General features: G+C 37.0%; 1 protein-coding gene across 2 annotated transcripts in view; it reads right to left on the bottom strand.

Moving 5' to 3' along the window:
* SERPINB7 (serpin family B member 7) overlaps nt 1-19256 on the bottom strand; it is a 55281-nt gene that overhangs the window by 9787 nt on the left and 26238 nt on the right. Inside the window, exons 1-4 of one of the 2 annotated variants that reach the window (XM_010388792.2) lie at nt 17151-17193; nt 12207-12392; nt 3102-3152; nt 2259-2375 (exon numbers count right to left, since the gene is read on the bottom strand). In XM_010388792.2, coding sequence (XP_010387094.1) covers nt 2259-2375; nt 3102-3152; nt 12207-12374 — 336 coding nt within the window. In that variant the 5' untranslated portion in view covers nt 12375-12392; nt 17151-17193. Of the gene's footprint in view, nt 1-2258; nt 2376-3101; nt 3153-12206; nt 12393-17150; nt 17194-19256 lie in introns of those variants that run through there. The other variant, XM_010388793.2, reaches the window with a different exon arrangement.

Below are 19256 nucleotides of genomic sequence, written 5' to 3'. Positions count from 1 at the left end.
GCAAATTTTTCAAGGCTACATTATTGCACTCAAGACAAAGCCCAAGCCCTTGAACCTTGCCGACAAGGCTCTGCTGATCCCCACCCTGGTTACGTCACAGCCACTTTCTCCTTACTCTGCTCTCCCACCATACCACATTCCTGACAGTTTCTCAAAAATGCCATGTGTCATCTCTCACTAGAGGTGTTTGAACAACATTCCTTCTGCCCGAAATGGCCCATATACCTCATAATTGTGTCTTACCCATTTTCTAGTTCCAAGTATGGCTGTCTCTCCTTGACAGATATTTTCTCTAGGTTCCACGTACATTTTCTTTTTTTTCTTTTTTTTCTTTTTTTGAGATGATGTCTCACTCTTGTCCCCTTGCAGGCTGAAGTGCAATGGCACAATCTCGGCTCACTGCAACCTCTGCCTCCTGGGTTCAAGCGATTCTCCTGCCTCAGCTTCCCAAGTAGCTGGGATTATAGGTGCCTGCCACCATATCCGGCTGATTTTTGTATTTTTAGAGATGGGGTTTCACCATGTTGGTCAAGCTGGTTTTGAATTCCTGATGTCAGGTGATCTGCCCGCCTCAGCCTCCCGACGTGCTGGGATTATAGGCATGAGCTACCACGCCCGGTCCCACTTACATTTTCTAACAGTCTGTTTACCTTGATGTTTTTCTTAACAGCTGTTATCATAATACATCCTTTTTAGCTTTGAGATTGTCCGAGTCCTTCACAAAACAGCAAATTCTGTGAAGTCAAGACTATATATGCCTTGCTTATGATTTTATTCCCAGTACCTAGCACATTGCCTTGGACATAATAGTTGCCTAAGAAATACTTGCTGTTTTTAATTTTTAAAAAATCATAATGATATAATTTATCAATACATTAGTAATTCAACAAATATACACATATATATCTTTGTGGAAAGATGTTCAGAATTAGAAGAAAAAGATGTATTACGAACCAGGTGTTGTTAGTGGATTTCCTATTAAAGTTTATAGGATTTTCATCCTAATAATGAAGATTCACTAGTTGTCCTTTGTCTATCCACAGGGTAAGACTAGCTCTCTAATGCAAGCTTTGTGTGTGATTTCCTTGGATACAGCTCTTTTCATCTACTGATTAATTCATTCTTCTGTCCACACATCCATTCATCCATCCACTTTGACACAAAGAGTAGTTTTAAGTAGTCCATGGCCCAGAAAGACAGGATAGTTACGTAGATGTTGCTATTCTCTACCACTTCCAAGAAACTCAGACCAGACACAGGGGCTCATGCCTGCAATCCCAGCACTTTGGGCGGCTGATGTGGGCAGATACCCTGAGGTCAAGAGTTCGAGACCAGCCTGGCCAACATGGCAAAACCCTGTCTTTACTAAAAATACAAAAAAAAAAAAAAAAAAAATAGCAGGACGTGGTGGCACATGCCTGTAATTCCAGCTACTTGGGAGGCTGAGGCAGGAGAATTGCTTGAACCCGAGATGCAGAGGCTATAGTGAGCCAATATTACACCAATGCACTCCAACCCAGGCAACAGTGCCAGACTCTAAGAGAGAGAGAGAGAGAGAGAGAGAGAGAGAGAGAGAGAGAGAGAGAGAGAGAGAGAGAGGAAGTCTAGAAGAGCTAGAAGCCACTAAGCATTTATACTTTTAAAAAGTCCAACTAGTATGTCATGTTGATCTCCTTCTAAGACTTGTCTATGTCCTTAAAAAATACATAAAACTTAAGTGACATAAAAAATAAAATTTGACCAGGCAAGATGGCTCATGCCTGTAGTTCCAGCAATTTGGGAGGCTGAAGCAAGAGGATCACTTGAGCCCAGGAGTTCAAGACCAACCTGGGCAAAGTAGAGAGAACCTTTCTCAACAACAAAAACATTAGCTGGGCATAGTAGCACACACCTGTGGTTGCAGCTACTCAGGAAGCTGAGATGGGATTACTGCTTGAGCCCAGAATGTGTTTCCTGCCATGGACACCCCTAAATGGGCTGACTGCTCCTCCATTCCATTTACAGCTCGACATCCCTACCAATGGACACATTCTCTTCTGTTTTGAAGCCTGTCAGTCTAGTGAACCTGAATATGTGGATTAATTGGGTAAAAAGTTGAACTTCGGAAATGGTGATTTTTTCAAGACATCTGAGAACATAATAAGTAGCAACGAGAAACAAAACCATCTTTGTATGACTCAGTAAAAAGACACAAGCCTTTGTTCAGATAATGGATTTAAGGAGATTCAGGTCCTTCTAACAGAGGCAGTTTCACCTACCTTATGAAAGCCATACACTTTTTCCCCAAAAAGACCATTCACAATGCTGAGCTCATAATCCTTGTGGGATGCATTTATATCAGAAAGAACTCTTTTCAGTTGAGACTGGAGCCCTGGCTGTTATTTAAAAAGATGTATAAAAATTTAATTTTTGCCTACAAAGATATGCATAATCTCATTTACACACAAAATAAAACATGCATATTACACCATAAAAGAATTTTTTAAAATACTTTAAAAACAGCAAACAAGGCCACATACGTCTATGTCTTACCCTTTCTCAAAATAGTGTCTGTGATCAAATGAAATAATTTACTAAATACTTGGCCTTAAAATAAAAGTGTTAACAGAAGATAATGATTTTGCTTATATATATATTAAATAATTAATTTTACCAATGTAAGTTGTCTATGAATATACAAAGAAAAAGGCAAAACATTTAACTTCATCCTTTCTTGCCAAAATATGGCCAATATGTAAATAAAATATTAGTAAATTAATAAATAACAAGTAAATTATCAAAAATTCTACTTGAAAAATCCACAATCTGGAAATCTGAATAAAGCATGTTTCTTAGCTTTGAAAGGATAGTTCCACATTCTCCAACCTCCATCTCTTGGGCTCAAGCTAACCTCCCACCATAGCCCCCCAAGTAGCTGGGACTATAAACTAATTTTTGTATATTTTGCACAGATAGGGTTTTGCCATGTTGCCCAGGCTGGTCTCGAACTCTGGGGCTCCAGTGATCCACCCGCCTCAGCCTCCCAAAATTCTGGTATTACAGGCGTGAGCCCCTGCACCTGGCTCACCATCTCTTTTTCTAAAAGAACGTATTGTCTTTACCTGACTATTAGAAGAGTTTCCATATCCTGAAGCAGTGTTAACGTGAAGCACCTGTAAACAGGGCACAAAGAAAGCAATCATTAGAATCAGGGGTTACGAGAACAGTTTGCAAGAGGTTTTAAAAATAAAAATATTATTTCCCAATAAATGTGTCTAATTGCCATTCCAAGTTCATTAGCGTCTTAGAGCTGATTCTCCCCATGACTCTGAATGCACATCAACAGGCATACTTGGTTTTAATTTTTATTGCCTTTTCTTTCTTTACCATAACTTGATTTTCTCTTAGGTTTACCAGGATTTTGGAATCTGTGCCAATTTACATAAATGCTATAGTGACATCGCTTCCGAATAAATCATGCTTGTCCGGTAGTCAGTCCACACACGGATGTTAATGCCTCAGTGCACAGCTCTCCCAGTTTGACTCTGAATGAAAAGCATATTTCAGCAGCGGAACTCTACAGTTTTCAATATAGTCAGTGAAATGTGACCACCATCTTCACTATACAATGGTGTAACTCAGAATACCTGTGGACTGGCTGGGCGCGGTGGCTCACGCATGTAATCCCAGCACTTTGGGAGGCCAAGGCGGGCAGATCATGAGGTTAGGAGATCGAGACCATCCTGGCTAACACGGTGAAACCCCGTCTCTACTAAAAATTAGCTGGGCGTGGTGGCGGGCGCCTGTAGTCCCAGCTACTCGGGAGACTGAGGCAGGAGAATGGCGGGAACCCGGGAGGCGGAGCTTGCAGTGAGCCGAGAGAGAGCCACTGCACTCCAGCCTGGGCGACAGAGTTTTGTGATTTATGGAATGAATAAGCCTCTTTCTGAAGTGACCGGGCAGCTGTAATTTTAACATTTGGGCCAATACAAATTAGGTCATCAATTCATGTGTTAATTTAATATTTATTAAGTTTTGCCTACCAGATTTTCCTCTTATTTTTTGTAATTTTGGAATCATGGAACCTATCAACATTTCCTACCAATGATTATTCTTACATTTCTTGAAATGTCATTTTACGTAAAAAAGCACTGTTTTACTTAAATAGGCTCTAAAACTCTATGTCATCATCATTTTAAAAAATATTTATTTATTTTTATTATACTTTAAGTTCTGGGATACATGTACAGAATGTGCAGGTTTTTTACATAGGTATACACGTGCCATGGTGGTTTGCTACACCCATCAACCCATCATCTACATTAGGTATTTCTCCTAATGCTATCCCTCCCGTAGTCCCCTCAACCTGACAGGCCCGAGTGTATGATGTTTCCCTCCCTGTGTCCATGTGTTCTCATTGTTCAACTCCCACTTATGAGTTAGAATATGCAGTGTTTGGTTTTCTGTTCCTGTGTTAGTTTGCTGAGAATGATGGTTTCCAGCTTCATCCATGTCCCTGCAAAGGATGTGAACTCATCCTTTTTTACAGCTGCATAGGATTCCATAGTGTATATGTGCCACATTTTCCTTATCCAGTCTATCATTGCTGGGCATTTGGGTTGGTTCCACATCTTTGCTATTGTGAATAGTGCTGCAATAAACATAGGTGTGTATGTGTCTTTATAGCAGAATGATTTATAATCCTTTGGGTACATATCCAGTAATGGGATTGCTGGGTCAAATCCATATGAACACTTAAAAGTCTTTCTTTCTCCCCTTCCCTCCCTACCCCATGTACTACGGAGTTTTCAACATGTAGAGCTTCCGCTAACTTTCAGCTTATTGAGAGTACAAACTCATAATTAGAATTTGTTCCTTCTCTAATATTCGATAGTATGCCTTATATTTCTGTCTTGTTGTTTATAACTACACATTGTCTCACACAAAGGCCACACTGTACAAATTTAGTTAAGGTAGTCATTTGTACTGACCAAATTTAAAAACTGTATTTTGTCTATCAGGCACAATTTTGACCATATTAGTCTGATAGAGGATTTTCTCACAGCAATGTATATACAGAATAACAGTTATTAAATGCTTCCTCCCCAAAGCTGACTGTTTCTCATCCCATCATCATTGCACGTATCAACCTCACCGTGGTAGCTTCTGACAAAAGAAGAGAACTTTTCAGCACTTGCCCCCTCTGTTCCTTTAATTCAAAATTATTTTATGGAGGTTTATAAAATTTAAAATGTGTTGAATTTGGGGATTTTTATATTAAGTGGGTTTAAAGAAAAGTTTGTTAAATTCCTAATATAATAAAACTGGAATGCTTAATATTTTTCAGTTTAGAAATGTCCATACTTACAATAAAGTTCAAGAAGTCATTGCAGTTATTAAGTTGTAGTTTGCATCACCTAATTATTTACAAGTGATTTTTATTTCAATAGTGACTATGCATGGCATGTTTTCACCTATGGAAGAATTCAAAATTCAAAATTTTGAACTAGGACCTGCAGCGACTGTGTAACAGAGACCCTTGAACAACTCCGGTTCAACAGCCCATGGGAACATCAGCATTTGATTTATAGAAGAGCTTTCTTAGTCTTTAGATCTGTAGATTTGATAAACTGTCACTGTGAGCCGATGGTACTGAAGGACCTGTCACATCAGTCTACAAGAACATCTATGCATGTTATGATAAAAAGACGATGAAAACATAAGAAGTCTTTTAGTCTTCAACCTTTCACTATATTTTGAGAATCTTGCATCTTTGCAACAACTCTACTTGAAAATAGAATAAGCTCTTGGCCAATGTAGATTTTCAATGCCTTTAAAAATATGGCAGTTATCTCTTCCCAATTGAAAGAATTCAGAGAGAGAATATGCTGAGTACTCTGTATCCTCAAACAATCCTGCCTCAGTTTTTTTAGTCAATTTTATTGTGGCTGCGACATCATTGGCGAACAGTGGTGAACAGTGGAGTTGGTCACTTGTCACTAGGAAAGTAAGGTTCAGCAGGGACCTTCCACTCCATGGAATTATTTATTTGGGCTACTACAAGAAAGGAAATAAAAGCATGTGTCTTTATACTTTGGACTGTATCATTATAATTGTTTCATCCTATGTCAGAAAATAGATGCAGTTTGTCTCTAAGGGCTCCCAGAATGAAAAGTTTCGAATGAAAAGTTTCAATTGAAAGTCATCACTGTCCATCGTCTCCGTATAAGATGAAGAGAGAGATAAGCAGTGACCGGCTGGAACTTAGGTGGTCCTTTTGTATCCTTCTTTCCTAAAATGAGGGGTCAGGAGTTGATGGGACCAGCTCGTTAATCTTTGAAACAGTTCAAGGAGGAAAGTTTAACCAGTAAAGGCTGAGAACATATTGGAAGTCATATTTGATTATGACATAATGTCTTGAGCAAAATATACATGGCTATGTAAATTTATATAAATATGTTATAAAATATAATTTGCCTGGTATCTGCTCTTCAAAGTTTTAAACCTTCTACTCATTACAATCACGCATCACTTAACTACGCAGATTCTTTCTGAGAAATGTATCATTAGGTGATTTTGTGATTGTGCGAATGTTACAGTGTGTACTTACGCAAACCCAGATGGTATGGCCTACTACACAACTTGGCTACATGGTATGGCCTATTGCTCCCCAAATATAAACCTGTATTGCATGTTACTGTACTGAATACTGTAGGCAGCTGTAACACAATGGTAAATATCTGTGTATGTAAATACATCCAAGAATAGAAAAGGTATAGTAAAAACCTGTATAAAAGATGAAAACTGCAAAACAGTATAGGCACTTACCGTGAATGGCACTTGCAAGACCGAAATGGCTCTGGGTGAGTCAGCGAGTGAGTAATGAGTGAATGTGAAGGCCTAGGATGTTACTGTATATCGCTGTAGACTTCACATGCACTGGACACTTAGGCTACACTACATTTATGAAGAATAATTTTGTCTTCAATAATAAGTTAACTTTAGCTTACTTTAACTTTTTTACTTTATAAACTTCTTATTTTTTAAAAACATTTTGATTCTTTTGTAACAACACTAGGCTTCAAACACAAAGACATTGTACAACTGTACAATTATATTTTTCTTTATATTCTTATCCTATGAGCTGTATTTATTTAATTTTTTAACTTTTTAAACTTTTTTGTGAATAAATAAGACATAAACACTTTAGCCTAGGCCTACACAGAGTCAGGATTGTCAATGTCACTGTCTTTTTCCTTCGCATCTTGTCCCACTGAAAGGTCTTTGGAGCATTAACACGCATGGCACCGTCATCTCCTATGACAACAATGCCTCCTTCTGGAATCACTCCTGAAGGGTCTGTCTGAGGCTGTTTCACAGCTAACTTTTATTTTTCATATGTAGAAGGAGTACACTTTAAAATAACTACTAAAAGTATAGTATTGTAAATGCATAAATCAGTAATAGTCACTTACCATTTTCAAGCATTATGTGCTGTACGTCATTGCATGTGTTAGGCTTTTATACAACTAGCAGTCTAATGGGTTGGCTTATGCCAGCATCACTGCAGACACGGGAGTAATGCATTTTGCTATGATATTATGATGGCTGCAACATCACTAGACAATAGTAATATCTCAGTTTCATTTTAATTTTACCGTACTGCCCTCATACATGTGGTCCATCATAGACCAAAATGTCATTATATGGCCTGTGACTCTACCTTGTAAAAAGAACCTAGTAATTTATGTGAAGCCTTGCAGAGAAAGGAATCTCCCCTTCTCATTGGCCAAAATTTATCTTAAGACAGACTGTAACTTTTTAAAACCTCCCTGCAGTTCTTTTCGGATTTTATTTTATTTTTTTAAATAGTCCTAAAGCTACCATTGGAAAGAATTATTTAGGAATATGCGCATGGAACAAAAATATAAAAAACCATGTTAAAGTGATTCAAACATACTAACATATTTTCTGAGATAATGCTTGTGGCACCCAGGCAATAATTTTAAAATTATATGACTATCCGGAAGTCATTCTCCTTAACTTTTTGAATAAAGTTTTAATAAGTTTAAATATTTAACATTATTCTTTGATCATTACTAGTATTACTCTCTTTTGATATGAATTTGGTTGATTTTCTGATATTCCTAATTGAATGTTAGTAAACTGGAAAGGTCAAATACTGAAATGATACATGTCTGTTTTTATCTTTACAAAAATTCAAGAAACTATAGATTCAACAGTAAAACTACCATGACTAAAGATGCATAATGATGCTACAGGTGGAGCATCCTAATCCAAAATCCAAAATGCTCCAAATTCTGAAATTTTTGAGCATCAACATGACACAAGTGGAAAATTCCACACGTGCCCTCATGTGATGCGTCACGGTCAAAACTTTGTTTCATTAAAAATAAAGACTTAAAATGTTGTATAAAATTACCTTCATGCTATATGTATAGGTTGTATACGAAACATAAATAAATTTCATGTTTATACCTGGGTCCTATCCCATCTCATGTATAAACAAATATGCTGAAATCTAAAAAAAAAAATCCCAAAAGGGAAAAATTCCAAAATCCAAAACACTTGGTCCCAGGCATTTTAGATAAGGGATAGTCAACCTGCAGTAAATATTTGTGTGTGATAAATATTAGATAAAACTTCAAAGGGCTTGTTTATCACAATTCTTCCTCTCCTTACTTTTCTTATCTAATTTTTTGGTGTTTCTATCTGAAATACAAAGTGTGCTACACTTTCATGTTCCCTCATGTGCTTATGTAGGGAAATCAGAATTTTTGTTTCTGATAAGTGGTTAATGAATTCAGATGACGGCAATCAGGAAAATCATGGGTCTATACAGTGTAAGCAATTTCAGGACATTTGGATTAAGGATTTTTACAAAAAAGGATACTATGAATCATCCTTGGGCTTCTACCTGTATATTCATGCCAAATTATAAAATTATTAGTTCTTCTTACAGAGTGGTCGAATAAGTAATATATAAATGATTATTTTAAAATGCTTTTTGTAAAACTCGGTTGCATTTTAGAAAATTCAAATTTGTAAACTTTTAAATAAGATTATAATCCAAACATATGACTTCAGAAAAACACATATGTATGTGTGTATATATATTTCATAATGTATTTCAATGGAAAGTCTTGTGAGAGAGAAGAAAGTCCAAACATATGACTCTCATACATATGTAATCCAAACATGTGTAATCTAAACTATATAAAATATATAAAATAATGCATTTCAATGGAAAAGTGTGGGTGTGGGTGTGTGTGTATATATATATATATACATGTATATGTATAAAGAATTTCAATGGAAATGTGAGAGAAGAGAGGAGCGAGTAGCTTACGAAATAGGAAAATCACTTTTTAAAACTTTTATATTCAAACATTATAAGAAAGAACAGCATTATTAGAGCTAAAAAAGAAAAAAAAAAAGGGTCAGTCTGAACCCATGACTTGGTCAGTAAATACGCTTTTCCAGCTCTTTCACTCAAATGGTGAGCAGCCTTCATGGCACTTCAACTGCATTGAACCTCAAGCACACTGATTCTTGACTTTAATCGAGTAAACATATATATTTACTCTATAATATATATTTAATAGCATAAATGAGCCAGAGTTTCATAAGGAATAGCTGAGCTCCTTTTGGAGCCAAGATAACTCAAGATAAGCCCAGAATGTCTTGTCAGAAAGCAAAAATATTGTAAAGTTACTGGGAAGGATTGTTTAAAAAGATTGGGTTAAAGAGATATCTACTGGCCCAGCTATGACACTTTGAGCATCAAAAAGAAAAAGAAACACAGATCCATGGGGATGCTTAAAAGAGACACACAGTTGGAAGCCATAATTTGAGCCTGGATTCATCTAAAATAGAAATGTGTGATTCATGGTGACGAGGGTCGAGTGTTGCAATGAGAAACAAACTGAGGCAGGGGAGAAGCTGAAAATTAATTTCCTAGAAGACATTTACAGAGGATTAAAAGTGTGCACAGATAAATGAGATGAATGCTTTTGTGTCTCTAGTTGCCTTTTCTCCTCTTACATATTTTTTCATGCAAGATCATAATAGTAAGAGTTATAAAAAGTCACACATGAGAGTAATTGATGAGGCAGCAAAGGGTACAGAGCAAACTCCAGCAGAACAGTAGATCTCTCAGTTCACCGTGACTCATGAGCTGTTGACCCTGGCCCACCAGGCACGAGGTGCAGGGCAAGGAGACCTCAGAAGGTATACCAGACAGGATCTGAAAGATTGCCCCTGACATGAAAGCACACAGGAAGTAAAAGCAGTGTCTTCTGTGGCGTTAAAATCAAGCTTCAGTCATAGACAAGACGTCTGCACATCATTGTCTAACACACTGAACAGTGACAACGGTAAGGTTTTTGTCTTTATTCGTTATATCATCAAATCAACATCCTCTGTGCACAGGTGAGGACCCTAGTGCCCACAGAGATGAAATGATTTTCCCAGGGTCAGAACTTGGACCCAATCTTCGAACTCCCGGACCAAGGCTGTTTCCACGATACCAAGTCATCTCACTTGGTTCTGAAACATTATGCATTTTTATGAATGAATACATTTTTATTTGTTGAATGTTTTTCAAGGGCTTTATATTTATTTATCAAAATACTGACTTGAAAATACTGAAGCTTCACAATGATGTACTTTGAGCTATAATTTCAGTTTGGTGGCTTCAGAGCAGTTCTCAACTGGAGACTGATTTTGCTTTTGAGAGTATTCTTTGGAAATACCTGGAAATGTTTTTGGTGGTCATGCTGAGGGAGGGGTATGCTGCTGGTATTTATTGATGAGAGGCCAGGGATGCTGCTAAACGTTGCATAGGACAGCCCCTCACAACAAAGATGTATCCAGCCCAAAGTGTCAGTAGTGCCAAAGGTGAGAAGACCAGTTGTAGAAGATCGTCCTAAGTTTGAATCTCAGGTCCGCCATCTACCAGCACGCAGTATGGTCACCCCTCCACAAAATCAGGATAATATTCCCACTTCAGTGTGTGAACATGAATATCAAATAATATCATATTCTTAGGGCTTATCCCGGATCCTGAACATTGATAAAGTTCTCAGCAGACAGTTGTTACTATCACGTCATTGAAGTGTAGTATCCTATGTACTAGGTCGTAAACCACTCTAGCGCTTGAAAAAACGGCAGTCTAAGACTCTGTAGTTGTTCTCTAGCAATTAATATTTACTGAGCTATCTAGATAAAGGAAGGAATTATTCTAGCTTAAATTATCTACACAAATGATTTTCCATATGAACTGAGGTATGACAGGTTACAACAGGCACCAGATTCCTCTGGCAAGCCTTTCTGAACTAAAATAGTGGGAGGAATAGTGCAGCAAGGAGTGGGCAGGGGGAGGTGGGGGCAGAAAGGGATGACATCAAGGCCTCTGCATGCAGCCTGGACCAGGCATCTCACCTGCTGTTGAGCTACTGAGTTTCAGTGGCAACTTTCTGAGAAGGGAGGGAAACCTTGACCATTCTACTTCCCTGTAAAGTGCACCCAGAGCTGTGTGCAAGGGTGTGTTAATAAGCACTCCCTGAAGGTGGTGGTGAAGGTGGTGATGATGACAATGTGAGGACTATTCAGGTAGACTGCTATTATCTGGAATGTACTATGATGTTATTTGTGCCCAGGTAACGAGTCCTGAATCTGGGACGTCATTGGAATCTCCTTCTAACTCTCCTATCTCAACCATATCTACGCAGGCAGTGGTTCTCAAACTTTCAGGTGCACCTGGAGAGCTCATTAAAACCCAGAGTGCTGGGACCCACACCCATAGTTTCTGATTCAGTACTTCTGGGTTAGAGCCCAAGCTTTTGCATTTCTAACGAGTTCTCCAGGCGGTGCTGATGATCCTGGTCTGGGAAACACACTTTGAGAACCACTGCACTAAGGGAAAACATCAAAGTTGCAGTGCTTGGAATATTTCTGCTGCCTCTTGGCTCACAAACAAGTGCTGCAAGCTGTGTGCTTTCTTCACACCCAAAGAGGGCCTCATGGAGATGTGTGAAGATGTGACACCTTGTGCCCTCATGATGAGACACCTCATGGAGATGTGTGAAGATGTGACACCTTGTGCCCTCACGATGACCTCCATTAACATGGGGACCACTGCAACGAAATGTTCTCGTGGGAAAAATAATTTGTCCCAATGATGAACTGCAAAAGCTGAGACTGACCTTATCAATCTGAGAGACACAGTCACCTCGAGCACCCAAGCGGACCAGGGCCAGGGCAGCGAAGAGGCTCAGAGAAGAAAAGAACACATTTCCATTTCCTTGATTATCATCCATCTCTCTGAACAGGTTGAAGCAAAACTCTGCATTTGCTGCAGCAAGGGAGGCCATTGTGAAATGGACTGCAGCCTAGAGGACAATGAGAAAATGATATTAGTTCCTGGTACATTTTCTAGGAATATTATATTTTTAGATTTATTTATTTTTTATAATTAAAACTTCATTTTTTCAGCCTTGGAGGTAATCATCACATAACTCTAACAAAAAGGGAAAAGTTCCCTTGGCCCAGTATCCTTGTCACTAATACCCTAAAACTATCTCTTCTCGTTGGTGGACATTTCTATCCTCAGTGGCCTGTGAGTGGCCTGTTTCCAACTCCCAAGCAGACACATTCATGGGGCTCACTATTTCTCAAATCACCCCAGATTTCTGAACTGAAAGAGAGCAAAAGTAAATATTACAATGTTAGACAGTCTATTTGAGGCACTACAGCCTTTGCTTTCTAAACCACCTGTAATTCAATGCAATGTTAAATTTTTGAGGTTTAACACATCATTTTTAATCCATTCTCTCCATATGGCCTCTGTAAATTCTTAGAACAATCATACATTCTACTTTTTTTTCTTTCAAAACTGTCCTAATTTTAATTGTTATGCATCATTGGTCCCATAAGTGTATTAATTTGTTTAAAACCATTTTCTGATTTTTTTGGAATGCAAAATGTGATTATCAGAGTATGGATCAAGAACATGTACAAGACTTTTCAACACATAGGCCTATTTCTTGCTAGAGAACCCAGGGCGCAGTAACAAATTGGAGATTGTCTTCAAATTCACAATGTTGTTTCTGAAATACAGAGGGCTACCACCACCATGGAATTCTTCAGGGATCCACTTGGGTAATTTTTTTTGCAGAATTTCTCCACAACTCAAATTGATCTCAAAATCACAGTTGGGGTTGTCTCAGACTAAATGTACTTACATGAATTCTCCAAATTATTCCTCATGAATGTCCAATAATATTACATCTGATGGTGTGGCAGGTGCCGGGTGTTGCAGATGCCAGGAGTCACAAACCCGTAGGGGACTTCATCCAAGTCTCAACGCTGTTGCTACTATTGCTAGTAGTTGTGTGAACTGGGTCAAGTCTTTAATTTCTCTGAACTTCTAAGTTTCATCTTGTTCAGTGAAATGATCTATGTACAGGATCTAGCATAGTGATTCTCAACAGAAAATCATACCTCCTTGTACCTTTTGTCCCATAAGAAGAGCACACATAGGCATCTGGGGACTGGCATGCTGTGGGTGAGGAAGGGGGTCACAAGGAGGGAAAGCCATGCAGTCTGAAAGAAGAATATTCTAAAATTGCCATTGTGTTGGCTTTGTCGCAGTCGCAAATACTTAAGGCCTTTTAAATTGTGAATGAAATTAAAATAAGTTTTTTAACTTTTATTATGTCAAATGGGAGTTTGAGTTAAAAAATAAAAAACACTTTTCTAGTACAATGCGTGATCCAGAGTAGACATTCAATGGATTGAAACTGCTGTATTTACTATTTTCTGTGAAGTGGTAGTAGTCTGTCCTATCCTAAAAGACAGCAAACATTTCCAGAAAGAATGTCCCTGAGGGACCCATACTCTGCACTGTGGAATTCCAAGCACAGAGAACACCACCGAGGCATGATGCCCTACATGATGCTGTTTTCCAGGGTCAAATTTAGCATTCGTTTTAACAAATGTAGAATTCGTTATAAGTCATACTCCTCAGTTACACCCAGGCACATAAGGTGAGAAAATCATTCACACCCTACATATCTGTAAGAAAGAACACCTATGTTCTTTCAAAAGTCACCCAGAAAAAAAGTATGTTGATTTTATATCTAATCCAAGTAATCCAGGGTAAAAAGCTGTGGCAATTGTGATTAAAGCTACAGGAGAAACTCTTTGCAACAAAGGAGATGAGAAACAATTCCAGTTAGGGCTGGGTACACAGGATGGGAGTTGGCAGGAAAAGGACAGCTTTATACAGTGAGTGATATTAGCAGTGCCAAAGGCCCTCAAACTTTTAAGGGATTCAAATCATATTTTATTTTATTTATTTTTTATAGTACTGTTATTATTATTATTATTATTATTATTATTATTATACTTTAAGTTCTAGGGTACATGTGCATAACGTGCAGGTTTGTTACATATGTATACTTGTGCCATGTTGGTGTGCTGCACACTCGTCAGCACCCATCAACTTGTCAGCACCCATCAACTCGTCATTTACATCAGGTATATCAAATCATATTTTAGACCTAAAAATAAGTATTCCTTCTAAAACATGAAAAAAAGATCAAAATTAACAAGTTTACAATTAAATATCTGAAAACGAAATCTATGCTGATGTTTCTATTTAATTTAGTATTCGTAAGAATTTCATTAATTTTAGAAGAAAATTGTGTGCTGGATTCTCTCCATCCTAAAGGATTTCCAAGGCTTCATGCTGGTTGCTGATAATCAGACAGTAGTACATGAAATCAATTGTTCTTAGGAAAGTAACTTCGAAAGCAAAGTCATTAATCCTTTCAAAGTATTTACAGTGAAAATTATATTTAGTAGAAGATTGGGTGTATTGTAGTGCTTTGATAAAATGTGAGCTAGAGCTTTTAAAATAAGACCTGAAAGATTTTTAAATGACCCTGTTTAGAAACCTGCTTGCACGGGCCAATGGGTGTCTGGAAGCTATCATGTCCCAAAGTGCAAAAATACACTTTAAGGTACATTTCTCTTTGTTGAAGTTCCAATTCTTCTTGTTGTTTTACAAATTATGCCTTACTATTTTAACCTTTGGGGCAAAAAAAATTTTATACTTTTGAATAGTATTCTTTAATCACTTTCTAAGCACCAATCACAAATTTTCACATTCTAAACTTTCAGGCATCCTATTTCCATGCTAAATTATTAATGAAACTATAATCTTATTAAAGAAAAGAGAAGCTACACAAAAATGTGCTCATTCAGGATACAGAGTACATAAATGTTTAGCTTAGGTAAGTTTTATGGCAGAGAAATCTTCCAAAAAAAAAAATCATGAGAGAGAAACATGAGCCAAGACATTCCTAGATAATTATAAATTCTCAAGTCATAACTCTTAAAATGATAGATGATACTACGTAGTATATACTTGAACACTCTTGTAGAGACATGTTCATGTATGTTTAAAATAAATACCAAAAAGTGTGTTCCATTTCACATAATTATTTTTATTATCTTTCTCTATGCAGGTGCACTGTTTAAGTTCCAGGAATAAAAGTAAGATTTGTTTCTCCTCATCTAATGTAAAGTCTGATTCTCATTGGCAAATAAACAATTATATTTAAGGCTGAACTGATGATTTTACACACCAAAGTTTTCATCAGGTGACACATAAATAAAAATTAGCATGAGATCAAAACTGTGATTTTTCCTTTCACCTATAAATACTTTCACAGCAACTTAAATAGATAAAACATTAACAAAAAATAAACTAAGTTCAGGCAAGCCACCAACAGCTACCAATTGACTTGAGTCCCAGTTAAATAACTAAGGAAATCAAAAAGGAAAACAAATTGCATTAAATCTACCTAAGGAAGATGTCAGTGTGACACTACCCAGTGTTTCATTGTCTGGACGTGGCAATGCAGGAAAGTTCTTTTCAAATTATAAAAGAACTTGGCTTTACAGTCTAACTTTTCATTTTGCTAAAAATATACTATATTCCTCTGTGTCTTGCATAAATATTTTAGCTTAACAAACAAGCAAGCAATTAATTTATAATTTTAAAGTTAACACAAATTAGCAAGTACTAATGGATGTTTTTACATCCCAAACTTCAGACTTGAGGGTCTAAAAGTCCACGGCAGCCTGAAGCCTATTTGATTCCTTATGGTCTATTTTAATCTGAGAACATTTTTATCCCTTTCATCCTGTAGTCAATATATTATGTGTGTCAAAACAACAATAAAAATAGATATTTTCTCACTAAAGCTTCTTTTTAAAGTTTAATAAAAATCAAATGGTAGTTTTTAAATAATGCATAAGAAAATTCAGGCACAAAACACATTCAATGAAACATGAAATTATGATACTATTTTATGGACCTAAACTTATTACACCTAACTGATAAATTATGTGCCTTAAATGCTTGATAAAAATATTATCTAGTCTTATGATACATAGAAAATTAATTATAGTTCATGATACATTATTTTTTTAAAAAGTTTTACATTTACTGAATTAGGATTATATATAGGAAAGAAATGAATAATCACTTGAATGTGATAAATTTTTATTCTTGTCAATAAGTCAAATACGATGCTATACAGATACTACTGGGAGAAATATTTTAAAATCTTTGTATTTCTTTTAAAAACATAGTTTCAAATTTTGATAAACCTCTAATCAAATTAGTATATTATGCACTTAAAAGAGTTCAATTTTAATCTCAAAATTTAGTATATTCCAACCTATAATGCCTTAAATAAGAACACAGGAAATATAGAATCTAGATTTGCACATAATCCCCACTTATCTCTTCAAAGATGGAACATAAATTTTTCAACTGTCATCCGATTCCCATGGCATTCTCCCACAACACCGCTTAAATCAGTCATAGACAAGCTGTAAGGTGGAGAAGCAGACAAGAAGACCAGTATCCAATCTGGATATTGTTTATGAGTTTAATGTCTCAGACACAAAGTAACCAAGATTCTCTCTCTCTCTCTCTCTCTCTCTCTCTCTCTCTCTCTCTCTCTCTCTGTGTGTGTGTGTGTGTTTGTGTGTGTGTGTGTGTCTGTGTGTGTGTGTGTCTTTTTTCGAAGGATCTGGCCAGACTTTAAATTATGAACTTCAGAAATATTTACCTTACTGTCTTCATAGAGGAAGTTGGCCGCTGGTTGGGTGAGTCTGAAAGAGTTCCTTGCATTACTCTGAAATATAAAGCCTCTGACTCAGACACTCCCTACTTTTTTTTTTTTTATGATGGCCATGATAGTTTTAAATAATGTCATTAAAATGAATATGTTGAGGTGCTTTATAGAGCAATTTAAAAGAAGTCTGTAGAATATTAGCTACAGCTCTAATTCAAAGTAGTCAAATATATTTTTTAATGAATCAAATTTTAGCATGAAATGTTATTTCATTTGATATTTAATATCACATAGTATTTTTATGTAGTAAATTTACATATCCCTACATTAAGGCACAACTGGCACTTCCTACATGTGGAAATTCAATTACTGATTTTTGTTGCTTATTTGATTCCTCCCTGCTCCGATTTTGGTGTTTGATGAACACGACTGAGCCCCACCTGGAATAATTCATATTCTGACATCTATAAATTCAACTATCATAGAGGAGTAGCACTGCCGTCCCAGAGAGGTGAAGAAAGCAAAGTGCTATAGAATAGAGTGGGCCTTTTCTCATCCATAAAATAAAAATTCACACCAATTACATTTTCGTTAGTACACACACACATATATATGTGTGTGTTGCTATTTATGTGTATAATCACCAGCATGTAGTTATGCTGTATTTGGGGAACATTGTATTTAAGGGAGGTAAGTGAGCTGTCCCTCTCAGGAGAAGTAGGGTTGTACTTAGTGTTTCTGACTTTATCTTACACATTATTTCCCACAAGTGTTTGCCCATACTGCCTTTATTTTCATTGTATGGTTAATGCTAAAATTGAGTACGCTGACTGTTTGAAGCTCTCTAAGGTGAAGATGCTATCAGAGACAGAGATGCATTAGATTATATTGAGCACATGGAGAGGGATATCTACCAACAGAAAATAAATACATTAGTGATAGGAACTTAGAAACCAAACAAATATCCAAAAATGAGTAAATTTGATAATTATTAACTCCAGAGAAAGCTTACATTGTGAAAAGTATATCATAGTACACTTTATAGATCAACTGTGGATAAAGTTATCATAGTCGTAACTGATTTAAACCCCCCCAGTCCTCATTGGAAGTCCACTGGGACCCACTTCTTCCCTTTGTCTACCCGAGCTTCTCACAGACCTTGGTTTATCTAGTATACCCAAAAACTATGCTTCACACCGGCACATGGTCTTTCAGTTTGCACTATCTTAAGGCACACAAGAAAGTTTCTGACCACAAAACTCTACCCTCATCTTCTTAAGACTGTCTGAAATCACCATTGCAGTAGCCATCAGTTCCCACACCACTGATAGAAGTTAAGGTTTAGAAGGCAAATAAATCAGGCACGAAAGAATACACACAGTAAGATGTCCTTCATGAAAAGATCAAACCAGACAAACTGTTCTTTTAAGGATGCTTACGTGGGTGGATAGACTAAGCCAAGGATATAACTGCTTTAGTTACCCCTAGTGGGACGGGAGGTTTTGTTGGTAAAAGAATGGGGAGGAAGGTTTTAGAGGTTCTGGCGATGTTCCATTATTAAGTTGTATGCATCTATTGAATGCACCTTTATGTAGCCACATTATATTTCATTATTTTAAAACTCAACAACAACAACAACAACAGCAAGAACAAAAAACCATGAAGCCAAATGACCAAATGCTTCTGAGATAGGGTCATGGCACACTGTGTATAACTGATAATTGATCTATTCCTGATAGCAGGTTTTGATGGACAAAGGGATGGGACTCCAAGCCAAGGATACACAGGCGTCAGTGAAGTAAAGAATGGAATGCAAAATAAGTCCAAGACTGACTGACATGGCCCAAGGAAGAGACCAAGTGTCACAGTGTTCTCTCCAGCAGAATCCAAACCCAAGCACATTTGTGTATGGTGGTACAAGCTGCGCCACCAGAAAAGCACCCCTCCAAGGAGGCGACCTGGAGAGATTTCAGACCTCTGAGCATGGTCATTGGCCATTTACATCTTCTTTGAGATTCATTAGTGAACTTACCTCTCACCTACAACAGAAGATAAGAGCAATAATGCAAATCAATAATTGGATAAGCAACTCAACAATGT

The sequence above is a fragment of the Rhinopithecus roxellana genome, chromosome 21 (assembly GCF_007565055.1).
Source record: "Rhinopithecus roxellana isolate Shanxi Qingling chromosome 21, ASM756505v1, whole genome shotgun sequence".
In the NCBI taxonomy this organism is placed as follows: Eukaryota; Metazoa; Chordata; class Mammalia; order Primates; family Cercopithecidae; genus Rhinopithecus; species Rhinopithecus roxellana.
This window is presented reverse-complemented; position numbering and strand designations above follow the sequence as displayed.